The 12527-nt window shown below is 41.5% G+C and overlaps 1 protein-coding gene across 1 annotated transcript; it reads right to left on the bottom strand.

Annotated features, from left to right (window-relative positions):
- Positions 1 to 1150: 1150 nt before the first annotated feature.
- plekha3 (pleckstrin homology domain containing, family A (phosphoinositide binding specific) member 3) lies at positions 1151 to 12449 on the bottom strand. The gene is made up of 8 exons (XM_083550725.1): positions 12167 to 12449; positions 10296 to 10412; positions 10018 to 10173; positions 9770 to 9894; positions 6043 to 6213; positions 4615 to 4658; positions 4428 to 4525; positions 1151 to 1837 (listed from the first exon to the last, which is right to left on the bottom strand). The coding sequence occupies exons 1-8, from the start codon at positions 12204 to 12206 to the stop codon at positions 1713 to 1715; spliced, it is 876 nt and encodes a 291-aa protein (XP_083406851.1). The 5' UTR covers positions 12207 to 12449; the 3' UTR covers positions 1151 to 1712.
- Between the last annotated feature and the right edge of the window lie 78 nt (positions 12450 to 12527).

A 12527-nucleotide genomic window follows, 5' to 3' on the forward strand; every position in this document is an offset into this window, starting at 1 on the left:
TTTTGGTAGTTAGGTCAATTGTTGGTGCAGATACAAGCAATCCGACTCATAACCATATTGTAAAGATACAAGATTTTGCGCTAAACTTCCGATGAGATCGATATCTAATCTAGTGGAACATTTTCCCAGAAGAGTGGAGGTTTATTATATTAGTTATAAATGGGGATTAAATAGGAAATGGGCTTTACATTTTCTGTGTATGAGGGAAAAAAAATGAAGAAAAACATGTTGAATTTAAATCCCAACAGTCCATTATGCTCCGAAACTATTTTATTCTCTTAAAGCTGTAGTCAGAGTGCTTCTTACTAAATATTACAAAAATCATAAACGAAAACAAAATGTTCAAGGAAGGAAGAGCACATCGGGTTGCATCCTTCGCTTTCTGTTCCGCTTTAGCTTGACACGAAGTTGCCAATTCAGTGGAAAAAAAAAAAAAAAAAAAAAAAAAAAGAGAGAGAGAAGTTGATTCTCTAGTTGTTCGTTCATGCAGTCATGAACCTTAAAAAAAAATTCTTCTTACAATTTTTAATACTTATTCCGGGGAAATTATTTGCCAAAAATAACAAAGCTGTCCGTTGGGTAACATACAATGTAAATCAGGGTAAAGGAGTTAAAGCTGGATGTGCAATATGGGGGTCCACTCTTCATTTCACCATCAGGCAGAATGTGCTATGTACAAGTTAGATAAAAGTAAAAAAAAAATGAAATAAAATAAAATAAGAAATGTCCTGTATATACGCTTATACGCATTTCGTGTTTCTACATTAAATACATCGAGACAAGTTCCTCTGGTGAAACGAGGGAATATAGGGGGATATGACCGCTAAAAATCTGGCAACTTCATAATAAAAAAAAAATGTGTGTATTTGCATAAGTACTGCGTAAACACCGGAGGGTGCCAGGTGCTCGACGAAAAGCCAAAAACGTAAAAAAAAAAAAAAAAAAAAAAAAAATTTTTTTTGTATTCAGAATGTCTGCGTAATTTTTTTCCCCTCACATTTTCTGGAAAAAAATCGAAGTAAAAAATTAGCGATCGCGAATAGAACGCGCAGATTTGTTGCTTGTTATCCGAATCGCGGGTTAACGGGATTCGATTAGTTTATCGTCGCAAATTATCTGAAGAATCCCTCCTTTTTTAAAAATTAATTAATTTATTTATTTTTCAGCCTGTCGTGGTTTGGTGTCTGCGTCGATGAATCCTAAAAATTCTTACCATAAAACAGCTTCGGAGGCAACGTGCTCAAGTGCAATAGTTTTTCCTTCGCACTTTATGCAGACATTTTGAAAATGAGAATAATAAAAAGGTACAATTACCTTTCAACATTAGAACACTCACAGTTTCGCCACTCACTTGGCACTGTAACTAAAACCTTAGTCAAGGTTTCTCTTCACAAAAAAAGGCTACATATCACTTGTGAAATCCCAAACGGATTTCTAGACTCTTCACCGACCGTCACAAGCCGAATATTTATCTGGAAAACAAACAAAAACAATACTAACATTCACACTTTTTTTTTTTTTTTCCTTCCCCACCCATTTTCATATTAAAGTGCAACACATTTCTTCACTGAGGAAAAACAATACTTCCTAAACATCAGTAATGCAGCGTGACGAACAGTAGCTGCACATCGGTGTGGCTCCTCCTGCTCGTGTGGGCCGGCGGGAGAAAAAAAAAAAAAAAAAAAAAAAAGAACAAAAATAGAAATCCGGACTCAAAGTGACAAGTCTGACTCCGGAGTGTCCGTTTCCATGATCAAACACGTCCCCGTGCCGATCTCTTCGGGAATCACCGGGGCGCCGTCGCCGTTTACGCTGGGCTTCGGGGACAACGCAGGACCTTTTGGGGGAGAAGAGTAGAAACGAAGGATGTTGGAAGGAAACTGCTCATAAGTATTTTCTCGCTCATGATAATCCAGTTAATTTTATTTGTTTAGAGCTTTTAACGATGGACATTGTCCCGAAGCAGCTTTACAGAGAGGGAGAAACCTTGAGAGGAACCAAACTCAAAAGGGAAACCCATACTCACCACGGACTCACTCATTAGGGAGAAACTTACAATTACAAGGAACTGAAACTTTAATTCAAAACACAATGTCCATTTTTCAAAGTTCTATACAAATAAAAACAAATAAAAATTGAATTGAATCTTTAGCTTCCTTGACATCCTGACCCTTCTCAGCATCTTCAGCTTCCTCGCCATCCTTACCCTCCTCAGCATCTTCAGCTTTCTCACCATTCTGACCCTCCTCAGCATCTTCAGCTTTCTCACCATTCTGACCCTCCTCAGCATCTTCAGCTTTCTCACCATTCTGACCCTCCTCAGCATCTTCAGCTTCAACATTCTGACCTCCTTTAGCATCTTCAGCTTTAACACCATCCTGACCCTCCTCAGCATCTTCAGCTTCCTCACCATCCTGACCCTCCTTAGCATCTTAGGCTTCCTCACCATCCTGACCCTCCTCAGCTTTAAAATCCTGACCCTCCTCAGCATCTTCAGCTTTAACACCATCCTGACCCTCCTCAGCATCTTCAGCTTCCTCATCATCCTGACCCTCCTCAGCATCTTCAGCTTCCTCACCATCCTGACCCTCCTCAGCATCTTCAGCTTCCTCACCATTCTGACCCTCCTCAGCATTTTCAGCTTCAACATTCTGACCTCCTTTAGCATCTTCAGCTTTAACACCATCCTGACCCTCCTCAGCATCTTCAGCTTCCTCACCATCCTGACCCTCCTTAGCATCTTAGGCTTCCTCACCACCCTGACCCTCCTCAGCATCTTCAGCTTTAACACCATCCTGACCCTCCTCAGCATCTTCAGCTTCCTCATCATCCTGACCCTCCTCAGCATCTTCAGCTTCCTCACCATCCTGACCCTCCTCAGCATCTTCAGCTTCCTTACCATCCTGACCCTCCTCAGCATCTTCAGCTTCCTTACCATCCTGACCCTCCTCAGCATCTTCAGCTTCCTCACCATCCTGACCCTCCTCTGCATCTTCGGCTTCCTCACCATCCTGACCCTCCTCTGCATCTTCGGCTTCCTCACCATCCTGACCCTCCTCTGCATCTTCGGCTTTAACACCATCCTGACCCTCCTCAGCATCTTCAGCTTCCTCACAATCCTGACCCTCCTCAGCATCTTCAGCTTCCTCACAATCCTGACCCTCCTCAGCATCTTCAGCTTTCTCACAATCCTGACCCTCCTCAGCATCTTCAGCTTCCTCACAATCCAGACCTCCTCAGCATTGTCAGCTTCCTCACCATCCTGACCCTCCTTAGCATCTTCAGCTTTCTCACCATCCTGACCCTCCTTAGCATCTTCAGCTTCCTCACCATCCTGACCCTCCTTAGCATCTTCAGCTTCCTCACCATCCTGACCCTCCTTAGCATCTTCAGCTTTAACACCATCCTGACCCTCCTTAGCATCTTCAGCTTTAACACCATCCTGACCCTCCTCAGCATCTTCAGCTTTCTCACCATCCTGACCCTCCACAGCATCTCCAGCTTTCTCACAATCCTGACCCCACTCAGCATCTTCAGCTTCCTCACAATCCGGACCTCCTCAGCATCTTCAACTTTAACATTCTGACCTCCCTCAGCATCTTCAGCTTCCTCACCATCCTGAACCTCCTCAGCTTGCTTGGCCATCTTGGTTAATAGCTTGCAGTTACAAACTCTAGTTGCAAAACTTGACTTATATATGAAGCATAATTGTTGAGGTGACGTGGTCTGTTAAGAAGTGGAGATACGCTCTACGGTCAAAAGCATGTGGACACCTGACTATTGCATCCATATTTGCTTATTCCAAAAAGTTCGACTCCACACTTTGCACTTCGCTCTTCTGCCAAAGCTTCTGGCAAACATTCCAGACAATTGCACTTCCAACCGGGTGCCACCAGTTTGGGGAAAGCCAACATATGGGTTTGATGGTCAGGTGTCCACAATCACTTTAACACACAGAGGTTTCCAGTGTTTTTTCCACCATACTTCATACTTCCATACTTCATGCTGTATTTAGTATCACGTCATTTTTTGTGTACAAAAATAAAACCTCACTGTTTGATCCTCATTAAACACACAATTTCTACACATTTAATTAAACAAATGCTGAACTTACACTATATGGACAAAGGTTTTTGGACACCTGACCATAAGATCATGTGCTTTCAGTGGCCATCTAAAGATATAATGAATTCCACTCCTCTGGGCAGATGTTCCACTAGATTTTGGAGTGTGCTTTTGGAGATTTTGTGGAATAGGTGTGTTAGTAAAGTCCGGCACTGATGTAGGTGAGGGTGAAAGGGCTTGGGACAGTCAGGTGTCCCAATACTTTTTGTCCATATAATGTCATTTCAATACTTTCAGCCGTTTCTATACTTTCATCGTGTGTGTGTGTGTGCTCTGGTGTGTGTTCACGACCGGTGACTCACGTTCTGGCTCCTCGGCACCACCGTCGCTGAGAGCCTCCGTATCCGAACATGTCCGTGTGCGTCTCTGTGATGACTTGTGCTCCATCAGTGCACTGGACCTACAGTAAAAGAGGTACAGGTACGTGATCTACCTCACAAATACAAACACACACACAATAAACCTGCACTGAGAACGGAATATAGTTACCTGTCGTAGCTGTACGTGCCCGGGTGGCTGATGGAGCGTTTCATCTACTCGATGAAGAAGAGAGGGAAATAAAACGGAATTTTAACCATGACGTAATTACGGAATTCTCATCATTTCATTCTACTGAAACATTTTCATTGCTGTTCCCCTTAGAATCGCTCGAAGGATGGAATCGGCTTGTGATTTGCATTTCTATACCGAATACCAACCGAGGAAACATTCCGAGACTGTGGAATTACAAAACTCCCTCAAGAAGGAAATTCAACAGGGAGCCTCCGTGTATCAAACAGAAAATAAAAACCTGAATTAAAAAAGGGTGTAAATGGGCTGATATGATAATATGAGGAGAGAAACCAGTCTCAAAAGGGTACCAGAGACCCCCAAATGTCCATTTGTTATAGTGCCATCATTGGCGAGGTGATCACCTGTTTACAAACTCCATGGTTGTTTATGTATAGAAAAGCCATAACATCATCTACACAGACGAAAACAATGTGGATGATTGGATGAAAAGTTAACTTTCCAGAATCATCTCCTCGGCCAGTGCAGGTTGATGATTGGTCGCTGATTGTCTGATGGCATTCTAATGGAACTTATAAAAAAGGTTAGCTGCCTGAAGATAGAAATCAAATTCTACCACTTGGTTATAATGGTGGGGAGATGGCAATCAGTACCTCAACACTCGACCCTAAACTTTTGGACATTTATTCATTTTCCAGTCACTTTTCAGGAGGATGAGGAGTCCATGCCACAAATCAAACCCGACAATATGGCTGACAACCAAATCTGACTGAAAAATTGGTGGTGGAAATTTAAAAAACCGGCCCTGAAAAGCTGATCGCTCAAGTGCTACTTCGTAAAAGTTCCAACCGCAATTAACAGGCGGAATTTTTGTTTTGCTAGTTACAGTAATCGGCCACTAGAGCGCAATCGGTGTTCCGATTCATCATGTTCAATAAGGGTTCAGGTCAGAACTCTTTAGCAGGCCAATCGAGATCTTCCACTCTAAACTGGCTTTGTACCCAGGGGGAAATGCCCTGCTGGAACAGGTTCGGGTCTCCTAGATCGAATGACGGAGAAAAAAAATGTCATTCTTTGCATCGTCCCATACAATTGTGTGCCTCCAAGACCGGAAAAAAATCCCGACATTCTAGTTAATAAAGTGTAGCTTGAGTAAGAATTTAGAATTTATTGGTGAAATCCACGGCCTGAAGAATTCGATTTCCAATTCGATTTGTGGGGATTTGAGAGATTTTGTATTGGAAAAATACACAATTAGTTAAAATCATTTGATTGTGTAAAAGGTATATTTTAATAAAACCCAAATTCAAATATTTTTGTCAGGAAGTCATAGTTAATTTGCAAGAAAAAAAAAAAGACATACGGCTTAACTGTAGATAAGGCTTAGAATAAAAATCGACCCCTTACTCTGGCCAGTTGGGCGGGAGACGGCGAGACGGGCGACATCAACGCGTCTAAAGGATTCGACTGCAGCATGTCGGTCTGGAACTTCAAATTTGCGATCTTCATACATTCCTCCAGTGTCTGAATAAAGGTGTTACACGTGGCGCTCAACAAAGACGACGCCTCGTTCCTTGTCTAAATGAAAAAAAAATACAAATAAAAATCCTTCAAATCGGAAGGAAGCGAATTGAGATACAGCCAAGACCATGAACTACAAACATCCTGCATTTAACCTTTTACACAGGACCTTCAGTTTCAGAAGCTTACAAGTAAGTGGACAATTGGACCAGATCAGAGGTTTCATGGCCAGATGTGGCCCTGTTGCTATTTTAGGACAAATTATAGTGATAAAAGGTCATGGGTCACTCTCAATATGTGGTCCAAAAAAGAGAAGGAGGCCATCGTTAAACTGAAAAAAACAAAACAGAAGAAAGATATGCGCCGGTGGAACAATGAAATGTCTGGAAGATCATGGAAGACTAAACTAAACTAAACGGAAACTAAAACGGATGATCGCTGAATCCTTCATTAAACAAATAATGAAGAAAAACCCCGTTCACATCATCTGACCAAATCAAAAACACGCTTAAGGAGAATCTTTTTTAAAGTCTACAATGAAAAGATAGATGGATGTAAAAGCAGATGATTTTACCTCAAGATGCAGACACTCAAGTCCAGAATTTACTTAAAAAAAACATCAAGAAAAAACTCGTTCGAAACAGATGAACCGTTATTATAATTACAAAAGAAACACATGGCAAAGAAAAGGAAGGGCTAATGATCCAAAGCATACATAATCATCAAATATAGTGAAGGCAATGGCTCTGGATCACTGCTGTTTATTACATTTACAGCATTGGACAGACTCTCCTCACTCTATAACTCCACTCACACTTTATACAACTGAGTAGCTATGGGGCTAAGGGCCTTGCTTAGGGGCCCAGGAATGGTAGCTTGGTGTGGCGTTTTTAACTCAATCTTTGGATCCAAAGTCCAATGACTTACCCACTGAGCTACCACCTCCCCCCTTATTAGTGATCTGATCTCCTTCTGAAAAAGGGAAAAGGAGGAATTCTGAATTGCAGAGAACATTTTAGGCTCGGATTCAGTTAAATACTGGAAAACCGATAGAACACTGGTTCACAGTACAGAGAGATAATGACCCAAAACATACTCTGAAAGTAACCCATGGGCTTTTTAAGATAAATGTATTTTCCTTTTACATGACCTGATGGCAGAAAGATCTACAAACAACAGTAGCAGCTTATGGGAAAGTTTCGGCAAAACATCTCACGAGAGTAAACTCTGCATTAGGTGAGATCTATGAACTCCAGACTTCAGGCATCCAAGTAGTATAATTCATTACAGATTTACAAATGTGAGGCCATAAAATAGCTTTTGAGCCTGTGGAAAAATAGGACAATGTAAATAAATACGTCATTTATTTTTTAAACCACTAGCATTAAAGTGGAAAATCCACTGTGCTGATGAACACAATTATTAACACACAACCTAATTTTCTTTGTGTGTGTGTATGTATATATATACAGTGAGGAAAATAAGTATTTAAACACCCTGCTATTTTGCAAGTTCTCCCTCTTAGAAATCATGGAGGGGTCTGAAATTGTCATCGTAGGTGCATGTCCACTGTGAGAGACATAATCTAAAAAGAAAATCCAGAAATCACAATGTATGATTTTTAAACTATTTATTTGTATGATACAGCTGCAAATAAGTATTTGAACACCTGTCTATCAGCTAGAATTCTGACCCTCAAAGACCTGTTAGTCTGCCTTTAAAATGTCCACCTCCACTACATTTATTATCCTAAATTAGATGCACCTGTTTGAGGTCATTAGCTGCATAAAGACACCCGTCCACCCCATACAATCAGTAAGAATCCAACTACTAACATGGCCAAGACCAAAGAGCTGTCCAAAGACACTAGAGACAAAATTATACACCTCCACAAGGCTGGAAAGGGCTACGGGGAAATTGCCAAGCAGCTTGATGAAAAAAGGTCCACTGTTGGAGCAATCATTAGAAAATGGAAGAAGCTAAACATGACTGTCAATCTCCCTCGGACTGGGGCTCCATGCAAGATCTCACCTCGTGGGGTCTCAATGATCCTAAGGAAGGTGAGAAATCAGCCCAGAACTACACGGGAGGAGCTGGTCAATGACCTGAAAAGAGCTGGGACCACCGTTTCCAAGGTTACTGTTGGTAATACACTAAGACGTCATGGTTTGAAATCATGCATGGCACGGAAGGTTCCCCTGCTTAAACCAGCACATGTCCAGGCACGTCTTAAGTTTTCCAATGACCATTTGGATGATCCAGAAGTCATGTGGTCAGATGGGACCAAAATAGAACTTTTGGGTCATAATTCCACTAAACGTGTTTGGAGGAAGAAGAATGATGAGTACCATCCCAAGAACACCATCCCTACTGTGAAGCATGGGGGTGGTAGCATCATGCTTTGGGGGTGTTTTTCTGCACATGGGACAGGGCGACTGCACTGTATTAAGGAGAGGATGACACGGGCCATGTATTGCGAGATTTTGGGGAACAACCTCCTTCCCTCAGTTAGAGCATTGAAGATGGGTCGAGGCTGGGTCTTCCAACATGACAATGACCCGAAGCACACAGCCAGGATAACCAAGGAGTGGCTCTGTAAGATGCATATCAAGGTCTGGCGTGGCCCAGCCAGTCTCCAGACCTAAACCCAATAGAGAATCTTTGGAGGGCGCTCAAACTCCGTGTTTCTCAGCGACAGGCCAGAAACCTGACTGATCTAGAGAAGATCTGTGTGGAGGAGTGGGCCAAAATCCCTCCTGCAGTGTGTGCAATCCTGGGTATAGCAGGGTGTTCAAATACTTATTTTCCTCACTGTATATAATATTAGGTGCGTGTAACTGTATATAAAATTCACGGTTTGGTTCAATTACAGTTAAAAGAAAATGCGTAACATAAAATTATTTTGAAAATTAACGCAGTTTATTTTTTAACATTTGTGAACAACAGTTTACAATTTTTTACTATTTTCAATAAAAATGCCCGTTTGGTTAAATAATATATGAAATTATATTTTGTAATGTTTTATACAAATATAATATACAACAACAAAATAGAAAAAATCTAATTATTGCAATAATCGATAAAAAAAAATATATATATATATATATATATATATATATATATATTTAATAGTTTGTGTTAGACCCCATTGGGTAACACTCAAAGCAGCTTCACACAGATAATGTGATATAAAAGTCTGGAACTTTCTACAGATTTGTTGATTAACTATGTTCTGCACATAGAAAGAATTGTAACCGAAAGTCCAGTACCGGAAAAGTTCAGTACAGATATGTGTACCGTTACACTCCTAATATGTGTGTGTATATCGTAGATTTACATAATGCATATATGCGTATAATATGTATATATGTAGCACTGTGGAAGCATCATTTCAATCTTGGGCTCACCACCTGCAGGAGGGACCGTAAGGGACCGGTGCTGGGCAGCAGTCGAAGGCGGGGGCCTTGACAGCCCAATCCCTGGACACGGAGAAGTGTCTGGGGAATCTGCTTAGACTGCTGCCCCCGCGACCCGAATTACGGATAAGCGGGAGAAGATGAAATGATGATGAAACACAAAGAAACAACTTTTCTGGTCTTGTTGTTGGACTGACCTCGGCATGGTCTCCTTCGTGCTCCACGGACCCCTGAATAGTGTGAACCTGTTGCATGAGTAAGTCGCAGTACAGACGCAGTTCTGACATCTTCGTTTTCAAAGACTCGGTGGTCTCCGTTAATTCTGCAAGAGACGAGAAAAAAAAAATCGCGTTTTTTTTTTTTTGGTAAAACTTGCGTGTATGTAACCCCACTACTATAGAATAAAGCGAGGTAGAGCCTACAGAGCGGGAAAGAACCTCAGGACCTCTCTCTTTTTTGGTTCTCGTGTCGGCAAGTCCAGCCTTCGAGCTTCCCAGAGCCACCAGCCATTTCTGTCTCTCGGCAGCATTGACGGCCTTCACGTAGAAATGCTGCTCTCCTGGTATGATCAGCTCCAGTCTGGTATTATCAGTAGGGTGAACTGGTTTACAGGAATGAAGAAGTACATTAAATTCCCAAGTTAAACCGGCTGTGAATATTAAAGTGGTGTCGGAGAACCCACACAAAAAAAAATAAACATGATCGTTGTTCAAAGCGCAGTACCTTTAATTTCGCACACTGACATCTTTATGCTGCCCTTGCTGCCTTTGCACACATTATCTTGCGAGTCGTAATAAGAAATGATTCCGTTGTTCAACACAAACCAGCGCGGCTGCCATCCTGCAACATAGAATAAGCACGAGAAATCAATACTGCAGTTCATTTGTGAAATCCAGTGTTGAACCCTGGTGTGTGTTCCGCTATAGTGTGGTTCTGTTTGGACCAAACTAACCAATAATTTAGTCTAAAAAATGAATCAACTCTGAATCGACACATCTGCAGACAGTTCACCAATCAATCAATCAATCAATCAATCAATCTTACAGTTGATTTATGGATCAGAATGTCAAACCCTGGTGTGTGTTCCCCTATAGTGTGGTTCTGTTAGGACCAAACTAACCAATAATTTAGTTTCAAAAATGAATCAACACTGAATCAACTCATCTGCAGACAGTTCACCAATCAATCAATCGATATTGCAGTTGATTTGTGGATCGCAATGTCAAACCCTGGTGTGTTCCCCTATAGTGTGGTTCTGTTTGGACCAAACTAACCAATAATTTAGTCTCAAAAAATGACTGGACTTTAAAAAAAACTCATCTACAAAAAGTGAATCAATCAATCAATCAGTAAATCAATCGATCAAGCCAACCAATCACTTCTGTGGAATGCAGTGTCAATCTCTAAAAGGTGTTCCTCTATGGTGTGGACCAAAACTATTTACTAAAGTAGTCGCAAAAATACATCGTCACTGAATCAAATCATTGGCAGGAAGTCAATCAAACAGTCAATCATTGAATAAAAACCACAGTTTGTGTGTGGAATGCGGTGTCAATTCCTGTAAGTACATTCTCTATGGGTCTGTTTGGACCAAACAAACTGCTAACTTGTCTGACAAATAGACAGACAAATAGACAGACAGACCAAGAAAGATAGACAGACAGACAGACAGACAGAAAGGCAGACAAGCAGACATAGATCTTTAGAAGGAACTGAAACTCCCATTTATTGTTTAGATCATGGAGCGGGTTATTATTTATCACACATTCTGAGAGAGACAGAGAGAAAGGCAGGCTCGAAGGAAGATAGACAGAGAGAAAAGCAGACAGACAGGATGACAGAGAGACAGACAGACAGGATTACAGTCTGACAGACAGACAGACAGGATGACAGACTAACAGACAGACAGACAAACAGGATGACAGACTGACAGAATAACAAACAGACAGGATGACAGACAGGATGACAGACAGACAGACAGACAGGATGACAGACAGACAGACAGGATGACAGACGGACAGACAGACAGGATGACAGACAGACAGACAGACAGACAGACAGACAGACAGACAGACAGGCAGGATGACAGACGAACAGACAGACAGACAGACAGACAGGCAGGATGACAGACGAACAGACAGACAGACAGGATGACAGACGGACAGGATGACAGACGGACAGACAGACAGACAGGATGACAGACGGACAGGATGACAGAAAGACAGACAGACAGACAGGATGACAGACAGGATGACAGAGAGGATGAAAGACAGACAGACAGGATGACAGAAAGACAGACAGGATGACACACAGACAGGATGACAGACAGACAGACAGGATGACAGACAGACAGACAGGATGACAGACAGGATAACAGAGAGACAGACAGGATGACAGAAAGACAGACAGGATGACAGACAGACAGACAGGATGACAGACAGACAGACAGACAGACAGACAGGATGACAGACAGACACATAGTTCTTTAAAGGAACTGAAACTGCCATTTACTGTCTGGATCATGGAGCAGGTTATTATATATCACACTGCATGTGTGTTGCTCTTTATAAACATGTACTGTATAAAGATGTTACCTGTCATGTAATTAGTCCACTTGTACAAAACTCCTTCCATTATTGTTATGGCAAAAAAAAGACCAAAAGGAAAACAACTAAAGACTAAACTCAGGAAGATTTAGAAGGCAGAGAATCGCCTCTCTGAAACGGCGATGTGCGTCACATTCTGATTAAAACCCCAAAAAAATACATCAGAAAAAGAAAGACAGTTTCGCGTCCATGGTGCTGGTGTTCAAATTTATATTACATCACGAAAAGCTCCTCTTTACTGAGCGGAACAGCAGCGAGTTCACCACAACGACCCCGGAAGTGAATGTCAAAAAAATAAATAAATAATAAAACGAAAATAGCTGATTGAAGTTAATTCTTAATAACCATG

This window comes from Silurus aristotelis (genome assembly GCF_946808225.1).
Source record: "Silurus aristotelis genome assembly, chromosome: 9".
NCBI lineage: Eukaryota > Metazoa > Chordata > Actinopteri > Siluriformes > Siluridae > Silurus > Silurus aristotelis.